The sequence below is a fragment of the Haliotis cracherodii genome, unplaced genomic scaffold (genome assembly GCF_022045235.1).
Source record: "Haliotis cracherodii isolate W230 unplaced genomic scaffold, xgHalCrac1.p SCAF_23, whole genome shotgun sequence".
Lineage (NCBI taxonomy): Eukaryota > Metazoa > Mollusca > Gastropoda > Lepetellida > Haliotidae > Haliotis > Haliotis cracherodii.
In genome coordinates, this window is record NW_027266279.1 from 7,215,512 (window position 1) to 7,235,442 (window position 19,931).

Genomic DNA, 19,931 nt, shown 5'->3' on the forward strand with positions numbered 1-19,931 from the left:
GTCGGTTTTGGTCACCTTGATCCCATTTTCAAGGTCACAGCAGGCAAATCTGCTTTTGGAGTTAGAAAACAGTGTTGCCGCGATATCTCAAGAACTAATCGCTGGATTGTCTTCATATTTGGAACTATGGTGTATATACAGACACCGCATACACCTGTCAGATTTGGTGACCTTGACCCCATTTTCAAGGTCACAGCAGGCAAATCTGTTTTTGGAGTTGGAAAACGGTGTTGCCACAATATCTCAAGAACTAATCGCTGGATTGTCTTCATATTTGGTACTATGGTGTACAGGCGGGGGATATTTCGTCACTCTGTGACAAATACTTGTTTCACATGAATTGTTAAAATTATTTCTCCAAGTTTGAGTAAACATATATCTATTTTCTTCCTCAGGTCATGACATCCCCTGCCGATCATTCCGGTGTGACTATGGTGCGATGTGTGTGGTCAGACATGGCCAGCCCTCCTGTCAGTGTCCATCATGCAATGAGGATTTTGACCCGGTAGGTGTTCCATATCTGTCAACAGAATTATGACCCTTTTGGGTGGTCATACATTCCCACATTCAGTCATCAATGGGTTTGATTGAAGAAACATGACCTCGTTAGTATTCCATACTTTGCTTAGTCAAAGAAATAATTGGGCAGCAGGGTGGCTGTGTGGGTAAGGTTATGCTGAAAACTCTGTTTGGTCCCCCCTCCCCCCCCCTCCAAGCACCCACATCATGATAATGCTAAATGGTGTAGAACTCCACTCTCTCACAATCATACCCAAAGAAACAAGATGAATGACATGAATTCTGTCTAACTATATCTTGAAGTAATTATTTGTTTGGCTTGTCCATGATCTAGTGAGGTAAATCAATGTATAAAATTTCAACGTTGATTTCACAAAAATGTCATCAATTATTTGTATTATTTTGGTAGCTCTTGTAATGCTGGCATGCCTGTCTCCTATTAAAATATTAAATTTTCCAGAGTGACAGATAATATCAGTATTATCATTTTGAATAAATAATTTTTTAAAAACCCACCTCATAAATAGTCATGGGTAACATGGAAGAGTACCATAAACAAACTGGTAAAAATATTTAAAAAACAGCATTGAGCTATCCTCTTGAAAAAGGTACAGGTGTTTTCCACCATTAAAAGAAAAACATTTAGATTACGAACTGACCATTTTGTTTGAAAAAAAACATATCAGCTGCACTTAAGTGTGTGAAATGTTTTGTTTTCCAATAAATTCTTATAGATTCCACAAATGGCTTGCAGGGAAACCAAGCTGAAGGATCATCCTTCTCTTGTATCTTTGATTATGGTGAAGACCCAGGTTCGGTTACCAACACGGCCACAATATGTAAAGCCTATATCTGGTGTCCCCCGCTGTGTTATTGCTGGAATATTGATAAAAGCGTTGTAAAACCAGACTCACTCCCTCATTTGATTGGCCACATAGGTACAAAGCGTGACATTCCTTTCTGGTTTACCATGCTGTGATATTGCTGGTATGTTGCTAGAAGCAGCAGGAATTCCAACTCAGCGATGACTATGGTTCAGTTTTATCTGACACCAGTGGGATTCTCTCTCACACCGTTTTCTGTCCTGGCATTTCACTGAATAATAAAGTGACAGTCGAGGCATTGCGCGTACTGAAGTAACTTTGTGTTTGTGCCACCATTTTCTGTGTGATGTCCTCGTAAACTTGTACAACGTCTTCTTCGTATCAGTCGTATCACCTCAGATTAGTGTCAGTGTACGCGAGGAGTGTGAACATCAGTCCAGCTGTGTGATATATGAATCATGTATGATGTTTTTTATGTGTCCACTTCATAAAATATGGACCAGAAAATCAATAGAAATCCTTTTTGTGTGGTGTTTTCCCATCTCGGTTCCTGCTTTTTTTTGTGTTTATGTCTGAAATCTTGCAACAATTGTTTCGAGTAATGTGTTTCTTGTCATATTTTGTCTGAAATTGCAATTTACTTATTTTGGGGTTTATATGAAGCTCTGAATAATTCACATGTTTCGGACACTTCAATTGTTTTATGCATGAAATTATTCCAAAATATTTTTTCATTACTTTTATGTGCTGGATGTTTTGATGTGGTCTTTTTCAAAACTTTGTAGTCATGAAAGTGATGGAATTATTCTCAAAATATGTGTAAATCATATGACATAAAAACAGACTTGCCTATATTTGCATATTTTTGGTTCAGGGCAGAACTAAACAGAAATAGGTTTTAAAAAATGGTTTAGAAGTTACGACCATCTCGAGACAGTAATCTTTGTATCTTAACCAGACTGATGTGCTGCTCATTAAATTATCAACAAACAAACAATGACATAAACATGTTATTTGACAAGAAAGCCAAATATCCTGCATCTCCTCATGGGTGGCATCGGCAGCCTATCTAAAATTTGCTGTGCAGAGTTGCGTCCCTTGGGCACGCCAGAAACCTATGATCATTGGTTCGAAACCCAGAGTTGCCCTCAGGATCTTTTCAGGTTTCTCAGCACCATCCCCATGCTTGTTGGTTTCACAGAAGTGATAAATGTCTAAGGGATTCACCTGATGAAGGAGTAAGCAAATACTCCAAAATATTGTGTTCTCATAATAAAGAAGTTGACATACATAAATTCTCTTCCTTACTGTTCAAATTGTCCTGACTGCCTCCACGGTCAAGAGGTAGAGCGTCCGCCCGGAGAGTGGAACTCCGGGGTTCAATCCCCGGCCGTGTCATACCAAAATATGTTAAAAGATGGTACATGGTGTTGCCCTGTCATGGTATCTCAGTGTGCTAGCACTATAAATCGGCATAAGTCTGGACTAGTATAAGCAGCCACACACACACATGCCCATGCACGTCACTAAGTGCAATAATCTTGGACGCGACGTTAAACCCAATTTCACCTCACCTCACCTCACCTCACCTCACCTCACCTCACCTCACCTCAAATTGTCCTAAAAACCAACTCACTCCCTATTTCCTCAGTTTTAGGTCCATCTTAACTTTGATCCATTGTCAGTAACTTTGGTGTTCTTTGCTTAGGTCCCTATCAGCCTGTGCTGGTCATAAGAGGTGATTAGATTTGGAACCATTGGAGATAAGGTTGACACCATCAACCAAGTCACTCAGGCTTTCAACACTATCCCTTTTGGTCTCCTCTTATGACCAGCATAGGTTGCTGGGGAATAAGATGAACACAATTATCTTAAAACCGCCCGCATGTTTTCAGAAATGATTGGGCCACTGTAACTTGACAATGTCCTCATATTGCTCGATGACGGGCCATTATCATGCCGATTGTTAGGTGATGTCATACTGATGTTCAGCAGTGAAGTCATCTTGTTTGTTCTGTGAAACCGATATTGTTGTTTATTTTTATTTGATGACAAATCCTGTCGATATTAGGTATTAGAATGGTTATGTTATTTTTCAGGGCATTGTCATTTGCAGAAGCCCTTAGTCTTTTCAACTGTCCTCCTTTGTCGGGCTGTTAATGGAAGACTTCAGGCTTCTGCAAATGATAATGCCCTGATAAAGAGCGTTACCGTCACACTAATTGTAACTGAGAGTCTCCACAGAAATAGTGTGACCTCAGACAGCCTGCTGTCGCCTGACATGTGACATGTGTACTTGTGGTGTTGCAGGTGTGTGGCGAGGATGGAATCACCTACAATAACGAGTGTAAACTCAGGCAGGAGAAGTGTCAACACCGGATCAACATCCGCATCAAGCACAAGGGACCATGCAGTAAGTTTGGCATTGTCTTCACCATTCTCATGGGAATGTTATTTCAAGAGTTAATTGGAAAATTGGAAAATGAAATGTTCTATCATAGGGTTGAGTAGAAAACTCTTTGTGTATTTATTTCAGTGGTTCTTGAAATTAGATTTGTGTATTAAACAGATTGTTCTTGTTCTGGGTTCTAACTGCCGGGGGCCATGGGTTCCCCAGTCGTCTAAGGCACCGCGATTCGCTGTGTAGAGTTGCGTCCCTTGGGCACGCCAGAAATCTATGATTATGGGTTCAAATCCCAGTTCCCCTTGATTATGTTTCTAGGTTTGTCAGCACCATACCCGTGCTCGTGGGTTTCACCAAAGTGGTAAATGTCTGAAACCTGCATCACTTAGGGCTTTCCTCCCACATGAAGCTGACACGCCGTGATATAACTGGAATACTGTTAAAAGCGGTGTTAAACCCAACTCACTTACTCACTCTAACTGAGGGTTCTTGATGTAGGTGCTAACAACAGGTTCTTGCTATAGGTTCTTGCTGTAGGGGTTTGCTCTAACTGTAGATTCTAACTATAGGTTCTGGTTGTAGGTTCTCAGTGTAGATTCTTGTTCTTGCCGATGGTTTTTAATGTAGGTTCCTGGGGTGTGTTGCTGCTACATGTTGCCATGGGGTCTTGCTGCAGGTTCTTGCTTAAGGGTTCTGCTGTCAGTTCTTGTTCTAACTGTAGGTTCTTACAATGGGTTCCTGATGTAGGTTCTTGCTGTAGTATCTAGTTTTAGTTTCTAGCTGTAGATGTTTCTGTAGATTATTACTGTAGATTCTTGCAATGAGTTTTTGCTGTTTCTAACCGGAGGTTCTTGATATGGCTTCTTGATGTAGGTTATTGCTGTAGGTTCTTGTTGCATGGTTTGGCTATGGGTTCTTGCTTCATGTTCTTGTTGGAGGTTCTGACTGTAGGTTCTTGCTGTAGGTTCTTTCTATAGGTTCTAGCAATGGGTTCTTGTTGTAAGTTCTAACTGTAGGTTCTTGCAATGGGTTCTTGTTGTAAGTTCTTACTGTATGTTCTTGCTATAATTTCTTGCTGTAGGTTCTGACTGTAGGTTCTTGCTGTAGGTTCTTTCTATAGGTTCTAGCAATGGGTTCTTGTTGTAAGTTCTAACTGAAGGTTCTTGCAATGGGTTCTTGTTGTAAGTTCTTACTGTATGTTCTTGCTATAATTTCTTGCTGTAGGTTCTGACTGTAGGTTCTTGCTGTAGGTTCTTTCTATAGGTTCTAGCAATGGGTTCTTGTTGTAAGTTCTAACTGAAGGTTCTTGCAATGGGTTCTTGTTGTAAGTTCTAACTGTAGGTTCTTGCAATGGGTTCTTGTTGTAAGTTCTTACTGTATTTTCTTGCTATAATTTCTTGCTGTAGGTTCTTGCAATGGGTTCTTGTTGTAAGTTCTTACTGTAGGTTCTTGCAATGGGTTCTTGTTGTAAGTTCTAACTGTAGGTTCTAGCAATGGGTTCTTGTTGTAAGTTCTAACTGTAGGTTCTAGCAATGGGTTCTTGTTGTAAGTTCTAACTGTAGGTTCTTGCAATGGATTCTTGTTGTAAGTTCTAACTGTAGGTTCTTGCAATGGGTTCTTGTTGTAAGTTCTAACTGTATTTTCTTGCAATGGGTTCTTGTTGTAAGTTCTTACTGTAGGTTCTAGCAATGGGTTCTTGTTGTAAGTTCTAACTGTATGTTCTTGCAATGGGTTCTTGCTGTAAGTTCTAACTGTATGTTCTTGCAATGGGTTCTTGCTGTAAGTTCTAACTGTAGGTTCTTGCAATGGGTTCTTGTTGTAAGTTCTAACTGTAGGTTCTTGCAATGGGTTCTTGTTGTAAGTTCTTACTGTAGGTTCTTGCAATGGGTTCTTGTTGTAAGTTCTATTTGTAGGTTCTAGCAATGGGTTCTTGTTGTAAGTTCTAACTGTAGGTTCTTGCAATGGGTTCTTGCTGTAGGTTCTAACTGTAGGTTCTTGCAATGGGTTCTTGTTGTAAGTTCTTAATGTAGGTTCTTGCAATGGGTTCTTGCTGTAAGTTCTAACTGTAGGTTCTTGCAATGGGTTCTTGCTGTAAGTTCTAACTGTAGGTTCTTGCAATGGGTTCTTGTTGTAAGTTCTAACTGTAGGTTCTTGCAATGGGTTCTCGTTGTAAGTTCTAACTGGTTCTTGCAATGGGTTCTTGCTGTAAGTTCTAACTGTATGTTCTTGCAATGGGTTCTTGCTGTAAGTTCTAACTGTAGGTTCTTGCAATGGGTTCTTGTTGTAAGTTCTTACTGTAGGTTCTTGCAATGGGTTCTTGTTGTAAGTTCTTACTGTAGGTTCTTGCAATGGGTTCTTGTTGTAGGTTCTTAATGTAAGTTCTTAATGTGGATCTGGCTGATGGTTCTAACTGTCAGTTATTGCTGTAGGTTCTAACTGCAAGTTTTTTCTGTAGGTTCTTGCTGCAGGTTCTTGATATATTAGCTTCTTGCTGTGGGTTCTTGCTATAGGTTCTACAGGACAATGTTCATTATACATGCTTTTGATTTCAGATGGTTGTGAAAATGTGAAATGTGACTTCCATGCAGTGTGTAACAGCGATGGGCGCCGCGCTGAGTGTGTCTGCATCGAGAAATGTACTGATGTAAGTATGGATTCAGTGTTGGAGTGAGTGAGTGAGTGAGTGTGTCAGTTTTGGAGTGGGTCAGTGTTTTGGATGAGTCAGTGTGTGAGTGAGTCAGTGTGTGAGTGTATGAGTGAGTCAGAGTTGGAGTGAGTCAGTGTGTGAGTGAGTCAGTGTGTGAGTCAAGCAGTGTTTGTATGTCCATGTGCGTAACTGTTTGGGTTATTATGCTGTGGTATACATTGTTTCAATGATACACTGGTTAAAGATTGATCATCCTCAGGCTGCCATGAGATCTGTGAAGTTTGGTGAAGACAATCCACCAAGAGCAATGTGACTCTTTATTAGTGCCACAGGCTGAACATTGATACCTGGATAGAAGACAGTGATTGAATGTTGGCTCTCTATTGGGACTTCATGGCTAGTTCAGTGCACATGAAGTAATACGAACAATATTGGAATCAATAAGCTTCATAAAGCACACCTCAGCATAGTTTAATCAGCAGTTTAAATGGAGCCCAAAATTATAGTGTTTGAAACAGCAGTTGTCTCCCCTCACAATATTGTCACCTCAATCTGAAAGCTAAAACTTCAGGTGGACATTAGTTTGACATCAATAAACCACAATATCATATTTAATTTTCCAAACTAGAAATGGGTGTTAGAAAGTGTTATCAGTAAAGCTTTCAAAAATATTAGGGTCAAATAAAATCATCTTGTGAAATACAAAAAAAGAATTCACATGCAATTGAGTAACATTTTCATCACATTCTACTTGATGAAATAAACACATCATGTGGAAGATAGGAGAAGCATCCATTATATATTGATTAACGTAGAAAGCCATAACTCTGGAATAATACAATTTCATGAGCTGGTAGACTTGTTAATTCCTGTATATTGCACAGCGGCAGACACACCACGAGACTTGTGTGCCAAGAATAAATCTAGAATAATTTAATTTTCATTGGCACTGTGGGTGCTTTGTCAATGCCAGAAACCATCAAGAGGCCGTATCTCTGTTTCCTGATTATGAAATGGGATCATGTATAACACCTACTGTGCAAGAAAACTGAGCGACTGTGCACGGGTGAGGAGTGCTTTTCTCTGGTATTGAATTTTATCAGTACAACTTGGTCACAATGTGTGATAATCACAACAACGTTAAATGGTGTTCACCTGTTTTCTATCATGTATGGAAAATGTTGTGTTGTATTCTGTAGGAGCTGACACTTTGACACAGAGAGATCCCAGGTGTACAGAAGTACTGTTTCTGATCAGTGAGTGAGTTGGGTTTAACGCCGGTTTGAACAGTATTTCGGTTACATCCCTGCGTGTCAGCTTGATGTACGAGGAAAGCCTGAAGTGATGCAGGTCTCAGGCGTTTACCTCTTTGGTGAAACCCACAAGCATTGGGTATGGTGCTGACAAACCTAGAACCATAATCTGGGTGAACCGGGATTCGAACCCACAATCATAGGTTTCTGGCGTGCCCAAGGGACGTAACTCTGCACATGAACACTGGTAGGGTATTGACAAACCTAGAAACGTAATGAGGGCAAACTGGAAATTGAACCTATGATTATAAGTCACGGTCAAGGGATGCAACTCTGGACAGACAACTGCCCCCTGTTTCTGATTAAGCTGACTTGGTAAGTGCTCGTGTATGGATTATGAGAACACTAAAATAATGGATAGTGGGTAAAAATCAAATGCAAATATGCATACAATCGGTTTAAACACAAGTTAATTACTAACAAAAACAAAGCATCATGCTCATACCATTAGTTGCTACGCTGCAGAGGGTAAGTGAGTACGGTTTTACGCTGCTTTTAGCAATTTTCCAGCAATATCACGGTAGGGGACACCAGAAATTGGTTTCACACATTGTACATATGTCGGGAATCAAACCAGGGTCTTCAGCGTTATGATCAAACGCATTTACCACTAGGCTACCCGACTGCCCCCAGACTGCAGAGAAGTGTTAAGAGGTGATTTCCAAATAACCCAGAAATCGGTTCAGACGGAACTTAATTGTCAATGATTAATTCACAAACTCAATTCAAACACTCAGATTTAGGTTTACAATCAGAAAGCCAATACTAGGGCAACATTAGTGGCAGCAGAAGTAAGTAACTGGCTCCATAATAAATGTGAGTGCACAAAAGTTGATTGTCTCCATCCTTGAAGCCAGAATAGTGATGAAGCTGTCAGGAAGTCAGCGTTATCAGATAGGTATCCAATCCACACTTACAAGTAGATAATATACAAGTCAGGTCAAAAAAGGCCTTGAATCGCCCTCTTCTTTCTTTTATGTAATAGTTACAGCCATCCTTCTAGAAACTGTCCCATCCTAAAAGTCTTGAATGATCAAGCCTGCCATGTTCACAAACAATCAGGGGCAGTAACTCTAAATTCCTTTTCCGCCTTCAAATCTGCCAATGAAAGACTCATCATTTTACTGGCACTTAAATCATTTGCTGCCTGACAATTTCTACAAATAAATTTACAACGGACATACTGGCCACGTGACAGTTTTGTTTTCTGTTTGTATTTCCAGGTAAGAGATCCAGTGTGCGGAGACGATGGCATCACCTACAAGAATGAGTGTCTCATGAAGGTCACATCATGCCGATATCGCAAGTTCATCTCCAAGGCTTCCGGTGGAGAGTGTGGTAAGGGACTGATCTGGGCTCATTTCACAAAGTGATCATAGTGCAGAGATCATCATAACTCTGTTATTTACCATAGATTTACGACAGACATCGCATTAAGATTGCTTTGTCAAAACAACCCAGGGTCCATCTGACCAAGTGATCATAACACTATGTCTATCATAGCGCTGATATTTTAATAAAGACTTATGACAATTTTAATGCTGACACCATTTTGTGAAACTGGACCCATGACAGTTGACTATCCCTTTTGATACTTTTGATACTTATAGCTCTTAAAGGAGGACTCCACTTTGTCAAATTGGCAGTCATGGCAAGTTTATTTCTAGTCATGTAGGGTTATTTTGGCTGCTAACTCAAATTTGATGATGTATATCAGACAGTTTCAGCATCTGGATCTAGAGAGGAATGGGCACCATGTCAGAGTGTACCATATTTATTTTTTTACCTCCTGCAGAAACTAGTCAAAACCAGTTTGGAAGAATATAGCCCTTGTCTCTTATAGACACCAGGTCTTAAAAAATGTAAATGAATTATGCCCTTTAGGAAAACATGCATATAAAGAATAGTTCCTAGATCGCCCTGAAGAAATAGGACTTGAATAGACTGGTGAGTCATTTTTGTGTCCAAGGTGAGGTTAGGTGAAGTGGTGTTTGACGTCGCATTCAAGATTATAGCATTTACACAGCAATGCGTGTGGAACGTTTGTGTGTGACCACTTGCCTTAGTCCGGACTAGAGCTCGGACGAGTCCAAATTTACTACCCTATTACCCAGCCCTACCCGGATACCTGCTATAGGTCTTAAGAGTTGGTTACAAAATGTCCGAATGTGAATTGCTTTACCGCAGCCCTGGCAAAAACTATTTAGATACAAATATAAAACAACCTGATCATGTATACTCTGCAGCTGATAGATGCTTTATCCTTACTCGAACATATAAAAATCAGAACGAATGTCTGCATGGTGAGAAAGAAATGGGAACATTAGCTATTCTTGTAGTGTAACGATTGAGTTTCATTGTTAATGTCATTAAACAGTATATAACCTGACTAACCACAGGTCAGGGTTGTCATGTGGGTACCTGGGTCCTACTTAGGATCAACCCGACCCAAGTTCCTGAGTTACCTGTCCAAGCCCTTGTCCAGACTAATGATGTTTTCATAGTGCGAGCCCACTGAGACCCTGCCACAGTTTAACAGACACAGTATACCGATTCCTTGTTTTATCCCCCTAATGCAGAGTGCCAGGCAGGGTAACAGCAAGTACCATCTTTTGACATATTTTGGTCTGACATAGCCGGGGATTGAACCACTGACCTTCAAACCGGGCAGACGCTCTGTCCACAACACCATGGAGGCGGCCTATTATGTCCAAAACTATAAAGGGAACATTGTGTAATTTTGGTAACCATTATCAGCTTGATCGATATACATCATAAATTGGATAGACGGGCAGAGTGGGTTTAGAAGGAGATGAATCAAACTTGCCAGGACTGCCAATTAACCTGGGCCTTGTACCTCTTTATCAAATTTCAGGAACTGAAAAAAACTTCACAGGAGGTAAAAAGTGAAGGGAACTAGCTCTTTGAGTAGACTTTAGAAGCAATGTTTCTTCGCTATTTCATGTGAATGCCAATATGTTTGAGGGATGACTTAAAAAATTATTTTTGTATATTCTATTCATCCATTGACACGATCTGGTTTTGTAAAGAAATTTGTGTAGCAAGTAATACAAAGAGAAGACTGGTGGTGCTACAGACTGATAAATAAAATCAGTAACACTCTGCTCCTGGGAACACTGAAATGTTTTTTGTTTTTTGCAAGAACAGTGTGATGTATTTTGAAGTTATCTCTTTGTAGTGTTGTGTATGTCAAACCTGTAGAGTGAGTGAGTGAGTTAAAATTCAAAGTCACATCGGCAATATTTCAGCCATGTTGTGACTGTCCAATGTTATTCATAAGAACAGACCTGCAGAAGGAACTGTTTTGGTTCTACCTAGTTTCTATCTGCTTACTTGAAAATCATTGCCAGTCTAAATTGTATGGCCTTAAAAAGTGACGATGCATCTTTATTTCAGTTCATATTAATACTACATCATATCAGGTCATCACTTCAGTATTATAATAGCGAGGTTTAATTTCATGAAACCATCTGTTCTTAATACTCACAATTAACATTAATTTAATTTAAAAATAGAAAAATAAATTTTAAATCTTTGATATAAAGTAGTTTGGGTTGAGATGACAATTTTGTGTTAGCATGTATGAATGCCGATCCCTGATAAAATGATACCGGTATTTATATATTCGCTCATGTGTTTATATTTCATGGGATTTGCAGTACACTAGGCTAGAAACTTCTTTGTACATGAGATCAATAATATTGCATTACTTCTCTGTTTTTTAACATAAAGGGTTGTTTACTTTTTGTACAAAATTGTACTAATTGGTAGAAAAAATATAACCGTCCATTATATGGGTAAACTTTGTATGGCATTCGTTCTCAGTGGAAATAGGTGAGGTGAAATGGGGATTAACGTTGTGTCTAAGATTATTGCAATTAATTACCAACGTGCCTTCATGCGTGTGTGTGTCTGTCTGCTTGTACTAGTCCAGACTTATGCCAATTTTATAGTGCTAGCCTACTGAGATACTCTGCTATAGTTTAACATGAATACCTCACTCAGACACAGTATACTGACTTCAAGCCGACCAGTCCTTGTTTTAGCCCCTTAATGCTGAGTATCAGACAGGGTAACAACAAGTACCATCTTTCAACATGTTTTGGTATGACGCGGCTGTGGATCGAACCCCAGAGCTTCAGCTCTCTAGGGGAATGCTCTACCATTGGACCACAAAGGCAGTCCCTTGGAGGAATTAACCCATCACTGATTGTGGGACAGGCTGTTCTTTGCAACTCTGTTTTGATTGGTAATGGCATCTCTCATCTGTTTCATTTCACATGAACAACGAGGGCAGACGACTGGTCTGGATAATCATATACACTAATCACCTGGAGACTAGGCTACAAGACTTCCCAACACTCTTAATCTGATTCAGTTTGGAATTATGTTTGATATAATATTATATGTGTCTTTGATATAATATTATAGTCACTTTCAACTGTTTCGCAACAAAACAGTCTCTTGATAGGCCCCCCCCCCAATTGTATATCACATTGACTTATCACCTAGAGACTAGGCTTTAAGACTTCCCAACATTTTTTATTTGATTTATTTTGTGTGTGTTTGGTGTGCTATATATTTCCTTTGATATTATATTTTAGTCACTTTTAACTGTTTCCTAGCAACAAGACTGTCTCTTGATTGATAGGTATTCCGCCAAATGTACATCAAATTTTGATAGGGACCATTCACCACCACAGCTAAATACCTGTTGTTACCCTGCCTGGTGCTCAGTATAAAGAGGCTAAAACAAGGACTTGTCAGCTAGGAGTGAGTATCCGAGTGGGGTATTCATGTTAAACTGTGGCATGGTGTCTCAGTTGGCTAGCACTATTAAATAGGCATTAGTCTGGACTAGTACAAGCAGAGCGCGCACGCACGCACGCACGCACGCACGGACGGACGCACATGTTGCTATATAAGTGCAATATTCTGGTTCAACCCCGTTTTACCTCATCTCACCATAGTTTTGTGTCTGGGTCCTGTTCGAATGTGACAATGAGGTCCAATCAATATATAACGTCTTCTATTATGATTTAAGCATTGAGGATATCACCAGTATTCTACTTTGGCATGTCATTTAAAATACAACCAGACTGAAGCAATCTTAGCATATGCAGGTTCCCTGTGGGAGTTTCGGGTTAGGAGAGCTCACAAAGAATCTTTTCTTGTTGTAAGAGGCGACAAATAAGATCGGGTGGTCAGGCTCGCTGACTTGGTTAATGCATGTCATCGAATCCCAGGGTCCCTGGATAAGAGGGGATGATACATCTCTGGTTATTATTAAGCTCAGACCAAATATGGTTAGTGTGTTTTTAGTGTCCCTGAGGACTTATATTCTTACCAAGAATCCACAAGGGTATTTTGTTGGTATGCCTGGGCCCATTTCACAAAGCTTTCATAGCACTATGACTGTCGTAAGACTGGATTTACGCAAGTCGAAGCACTTTGATCACTTTGAGAAACAGGCCTTGTATTAATCATGTATGTCCTCAGGTCAGTTTCCTTATGGGATTAAAAGAAGAGTTGTCTTTCCTTGTTAAGAGTCTCAATCCCATGGAGATCCGGATTTGAAGATCTATGCTTGTTGTAAGAGGCGACTGACAGAGAATGGGTGATCAAACTTGGTGACTTTGTTGATGCATGTCACCATGTCCCAATTGCGTGGATCGATGTTCATGATGTCAATCAATGGATTGTCTAGTCCAAACTTGATTTTTTAAAGACCAACATCATACAGCTGTACTATCACTGTGGTGTTAAACAACAAACAAATAAAAAATACACACCAAATAAACTGATTTTCCTATTTTTCAGGCAGATGTTCTGGCAAAGTTTGCAGATTTGGAGCCAACTGTGAGAATGGTGCCTGTGTTTGCCCGATCCTTTGTGAAACTACCCACAAACCAATTTGTGCCACAAACGGTCAGACGTACGTGAACCGCTGCGACATGAAGCGTGCAGCATGCGCGCAGAACATGGAGTTGGACGTGGACCATGAAGGGGAGTGCCCGGACCATTCTGGATCTGGTGATGGTACTCTTCTTGTTGTTTTTTGTCGCTGTGGTAGGTTTGGCGGGTGAAGCTTTCAGGAAAATTCAGAGGACATGCTGACCTTTCTAAACCTATAGTGTAACAGAAATAATAGTATATGGTCTATGGTTTGGGGATATATGTTTCTGTTGTAGTTACTCTAATTATACTATATCAAAGGGAGACTACTGCTGAACAAGCTAAAGAAATATCAGGACCTGATAAATTAACTGACATATCTACATTATCCATCAATATCAACAACAGGGGTGGCAGGTTTGCTCGTGGGCCAGTCCACATGGTGCATTGATAAATAAACTAAAAGAAGGAACATGATTCTCCAATGCTGTCCCCTGTTCAATGGATATGGATTCTTCCGTTTCAGGAGAATCGCCTTCTGTCTGAAGACGTGATTAAAAAATTCACACTGATTTTTCTTGAGATTGTTTAGCAGAAGAATTGGGGTAATTTGAAATTCAAGCAAGTTTGATTGAAGTTATTTAAACAGAACTTTGGGTGACTTCTAAATCAATCAAGCTGTTGATAGTGACCCTATTGTTTCAAAGGTCACATCCCTCCTTCTCCAAGACTGCTTCACTCCAGCTGCAACCTACCAAGTTTTTGTCAATGTAAACTTTGTGGTTCGGCAATTTTCATTTCAAGATGTACATTTTCTGCTGCTCTTATTTTCTGTGTAAATGTTTTAATTTGAATTTTTGATGTTTTTTTTTAAATTTTATGTATCTTCGTATTCAGTTTGTTGTATTTGGCAGGCAGCAAACAGTCACAGCTAAAATGTCATTTGTGTGAATCCACATCAACAGGATATGGTACAATAGGTTGTGTTCAGAGTAGGGTTAGTTAGACTCATTATAATAATAATTTTAATAATAATTACAGCATGACATTCCGGATACTAGTCTCCTTTCTAGTTATTTGTTCCATAATCGACTGCAGATATAACAAACTTTAAAAAACCTCAACTTTGACAAAAATGCCACTCAAGTCGAAACTATCTGAGACCAACAGTACCAGTATTTGCCCTTGTTTTAAGTTTTATGATGCAGTGTTTTAATGCATATAACTCTAAATATTACAAACTGTTTGTAGCAAACAAAAAGTTAAATATATGTCGGTGTCACATGAAAAAGTTTGATTCATTCACTTCTGTGTTTGGGGGCACGGGTGGCCCAGTCATCTAAGGCGCCACAATTCACTGTGCAGAGTTGCGTCCCTTGGGCACGCCAGAAACCTATGATCGTGGGTTCAAATCCCAGTTCGCCCCGATTATGTTTCTTGGCTTGTCAGCACCATACCCATGCTCATGGGTTTCACCGAAGAGGTAAACATCTGAGACCTGCATCACTTTGGGCTTCTTCCCATATAAAACTGACACGCCATGATATAACTGGATTACTGTTAAAAGCAGCATTAAACCCAACTCACTCACTCACTCAATCTATTTATTTGTTCCATACAATTAACTTCAGACATAACAAACTTTAAAAAATCTCAACTTTGACAAAAATGCCATTTTAATTAAAACTATCTGAGACCACCTGTTCGAGTATTTGATCTTGTTTTAAGTTTATGATGCAGTGTTTTAATGCATATAACTCTAAATATTACAAACTACTTGTAGCAAACAAACAGTTGAATACCAGGTATATGTCGGTGTCACATGAAACAGTTAGATTCATTCACACCTGTGTTGATTCACACACCTGACATAAGTTGTCTAACTAACCTTATCTTTTATCAAACAGCTGACAGGTAATGTATGGAGGTCTGCCAGTGGTGGTCATGTGACTTTTCAAATGATCACATGACCTATCATATGATCACATGAGTTATTTTTAGAGGGTTCTGGTGACTTCATGGAGAAATGTGACGACACAACTTGCCGTTTTGGTGGCGTTTGCACAGCAGCATGGGATGGCTACTTTACATGTGCTTGCAACTTTAACTGTGAAGCCCTGAGGTAAGACGGTTTACTTTGAGGACGAGAGTTTATGGATGTGAACTTCTTTATTATAAGAAACACAACGTTTCAGAGTATGTGCTTACTCCTTCATCAGGTGTGACCACGTTGTGTTCCTCATAATAAAGAAGTTGACATCCATAAATTCTCTTCCTTATGTGTATCACTTCTAAATGCCTTTCAAAGGCTTGACGATTTCCTTGTTAGTTTTTTTTGTTTGTTTGTTGTTTAATGCCTCACGCAGCATTATTCAAGCTATTTGACGGCACTCTGTAAATAATCAAGTCTGGTATTGACAATCCAGTGATTGACATCATGAGTAATTTTCCAGCAATATCATGACGCCAGAAATTGGCTTCACACATTGTACCCATGTTGGGAATCGAACCCGGGCCTTCGGTGTGACGAGCAAACGCTTTACGCACTAGGCTACCCAACCATCCCTCTAAATGACACCTCTTATGACAAGCATCTTGTCTTTAATCATTTGGGCGATATAATAGTGAGACACACACAGACATTATTACCCCAAACTAGGCCTGCATAGGACCTCCACAGAGTATGTTCAATAAACTAAAGAATGTGTTGCAAGAAACATGCTGCTTTAAACTTCTTCACTGGCCTAGATGATCCCTTTAAAATATTGATCCACTTTAAAAGGTTTAAACCCTTGCACCTCAAAAGTTGGCAAATGTAAACACCAAAGGCTGGAGTTGCAGCAATATTGCTGGACATAAAGGGAAAGTTGACTATTGGAATGTTGAAGTCATCCCTTTTGTCATACAGCCTTGTATGTCACTCTGAATCTTTATGGGGGGGTACGGGTGGCCCAGTCGTCTAGGGCACCGTGATTCGCTGTGCAGAGTTCCGTCCCTTGGGCATGCCAGAACCCTATGATTATGGGTTCAAATCCCGGTTCGCCCCGATTATGTTTCTAGGTTTGTCAGCACCATACCTGTGCTCGTGGGTTTCACCGAAGTGGTAAACGTCTGAGACCTGCATCACTTCAGGCTTTCCTCTCATATTAAGCTGACACGCCGTGATATAACTGGAATACTGTTAAAAGTGGCACTAAACCCAACTCACTCACTCACTCACTGAATCTTTATGCATAGATCTAAGTATGAAACAGATGAGGTGGTTTCACTGGTCTCTACTGATTCTTGTTCAGGTGGGTAAATCAAGGGAATAGTTAATTTGACAGTTATTGAACGATAAACCATGCCCTACATTTACGATGGACATATATCATATGGACAAAACCAATCACCATTAGAAGTCATGTAATAGGAGGAAGAGGAATTTGACATTTATATTTTTGTAAGATATATTGTTGTTGTTATTTTCCTGAGCTGTGTGAATTTGTGAATATGTAGGAAAATCCTTTTTAATGCAATGAACTCATTAATGCTGAAGATGCCACTCGGTTTCTCCATAGCTCCTAATTTTGAAACCATTATTCCTATGAAGCTGAAATTTGCACAGAACATCCAAAGTAAAGTGTCTCTGAATATTTCTCACAGAATTCCAAGCTAATGTTTAATTGTAGCAACATCATTGTAGGTGATGGGAGGTGAAACGGGGTTTAACATTACGGTAAAGATTATTGCACTTCTATGGCGATGTGCATGCATGTGTATGTGTGGCTTCATGTACTAGTCCAGACTAATGCCTACTTTACAGTTCCTGCCCACTAAGATACCATGTCAGAATTTTACATGGATACCCCACTCAATCTCATCAAAATCACACCTTACTTCTCGCTGCCGCTAAACAAAGATCTGAAGACATCCCATTAGGGGTCACGTCAGAACGACCTTTCATCCGACCAATCAGAGTGACACTTACTAGATCATGAAAGTGACAATCGGAATGAGATTTCAAATCATATAACCTCGAAAACATTATCACAGGGTATGCCGAACGATGGTTATGGGTTTAACGACTGAATCCATACAATCTAGACCATCTATTAGCCATTGCAGAATTTCTTTTGTTCAGGTTTCAAATTTGTAATCAAGAATTTGTCAAAATATGTTGCGAAGCGTAGTCGCCAATTTGTAATTATTGCCGTAAAGCACAAGAAAGCTCCCTTCTGATTGGTCATTCCATTGGTCGGTCAAAGTTCGCGCAAGGTCGGTCTGACGTGACTCATAATGGGATGTCCTTAGATCTTTGTTTAGCGGTAGCGAGAACTAAGAACTGATTTTAATGAGATTGATACCCCACTCAGACACACTGCTGACTCCAAGCGTCCAGTCCTTGGTTTATTCCCTTTAAGCTGAGTAACAGGTAGGATAACATCTAGTAATATCTGTTAACATTATTTGGTGTGGCAGACTGGGGATCAAACCACAGACAGTTTTCTCTCCGGAGGGACACTCTATCCACAACGCCATGCATGGGGTGCTTTGTTGTAGTGATGTTTCAATATCAAGGTGGGCCCTTATGGGTGCCAGCTAGGATTTACAAAGATCAAAAATATGAATTGTATATGTGAATCTTCAGTTTTGAATCTAACCAGTTCTCCAAAACGAAATATTCAAGATGTGAATTCAAAATAAATTGATTTCCCCATGCTTTTGATGTGACCTTTTTCAAAAAGAAAACTGTCAAATTCATCCTGAAAGCATTCCTAATCTTGTGAAGCTCACAATCAATACAAGACCATCTGGGACTGAGAGGTTGGAAATCAGTGTCTGTTGTAATTGTTGCTTGACATAGGATGCAAGCTTCTGTTGGGCGAGAGATAAATTTCTTTTTGCATATTTCATATTACAAGAAGTGAGGCATGCTTCACCTTTCAAAATGTGACAGTTTTGGTTTGAAGCACTTCCCATCAGGCCTTGCAGCCCAACCCCAACTTTAACTGTGGCATTTAATGTCAGTCATCTTTGCTACCCAAGAATTTTGTGTCATTTTTTTTACGAGACCCTAAAAATGTTGAATGTTGGCAGTGAAATGAACGTGCGAAAGAACACAAGTTTTAAAAAATCTTGATTTATTGGGAATAGTATTGCTGAATCAGGATAATTACCCTGCAATTAAATAGCAGTCTGTGCATGTTTAAGAGGACAGTACACAATGATAAATAGCCGGTTTCTGAATTGAACTAGTTAAGGAAAGGATAGAAAACTAAGTCTTGACTTATTTGAATGGTATTGTTGAATGATGGGTAATAACCCTGCCAAAAAATAGCAGTTGATTCCCAGTGTGCATTTAACAGAACAGTCCACGACCGCCCAGTCATCCAAGCCACCCCTATGAAGGTTATGTTTCTAGGTTTGTCAGCTCCATACCCACGTTAAACTGACACTCTGTTCAAAGTGGCGTTACACTCACTCACTCACTCACTCACTCACTCACTCACTCACTCACTCACTCACTCACTCAGCCACCCACTCACTCACTCACTCACTCACTCATCAAGCCACCCAACCACCCACTCACTCACTCACTCACTCACTCACCCACTCACTCACTCACTCACTCACTCACTCACTCACTCACTCACTCACTCACTCACTCACTCACTCATCCAGCCACCCAACCACCCACTCACTCACTCACTCACTCACTCACTCACTCACTCACTCACTCACCCACCCAAAGCTCACTCACTCACTCACTCACTCACTCGCTCGCTCACTCACTCACTCACTCACTCACTCACTCACTCACTCACTCACCCACCCAAAGCTCACTCACTCACTCACTCACTCACTCACTCACTCACTCACTCACTCACTCACTCACTCACTCACTCACTCACCCACTCACTCACTCATCCAGCCACCCAACCACAGTGTCCCTCCCTCCGCACACAGCCAAGTGTGCCCCATGCAGTGGTGCTAGGTGTCCTAATTTACCAAAATGTCTGAGACATTAAGCTGACACAAAGCAGGGTCACGCCAAACTCAGTCATTCTGTGTTTCCGATGTCTGGGACAAGCTGACTGTAGCTGTTTCTAACCTTGCTTCTGCAGGTCCCCTGTGTGTGGCTCGGATGGCAAGTCATACCCTAATCAATGTCAGATGAAGTACGAGTCTTGTCAACAACAGAAAGAGATCCTTATCCAGGACAGCGACAACTGTGATGGTAAGTACAGCTGATAAAGTAGGAAATGAAATATGTCTACGAATCATTATATGTCACCGAACTACAGCCTAAATAAAGCCTTCCAGAT

The 19,931-nt window shown here is 40.2% G+C and overlaps 1 protein-coding gene across 7 annotated transcripts in view; it reads left to right on the forward strand.

The window, feature by feature from the left end:
- Positions 1-19,931, forward strand: part of LOC139471511 (agrin-like) — a 463,139-nt gene that overhangs the window by 406,907 nt on the left and 36,301 nt on the right. For 5 of the 7 annotated variants that reach the window (XM_071253868.1, XM_071253870.1, XM_071253871.1 and 2 more), the window contains 5 exons: positions 396-505; positions 3,654-3,756; positions 6,300-6,391; positions 8,931-9,045; positions 13,549-13,767. In XM_071253868.1, the coding sequence (XP_071109969.1) occupies positions 396-505; positions 3,654-3,756; positions 6,300-6,391; positions 8,931-9,045; positions 13,549-13,767 (639 nt within the window). Of the gene's footprint in view, positions 1-395; positions 506-3,653; positions 3,757-6,299; positions 6,392-8,930; positions 9,046-13,548; positions 13,768-15,624; positions 15,746-19,730; positions 19,844-19,931 lie in introns of all 7 variants that reach the window. The other 2 variants (XM_071253875.1, XM_071253869.1) reach the window with 2 other exon arrangements.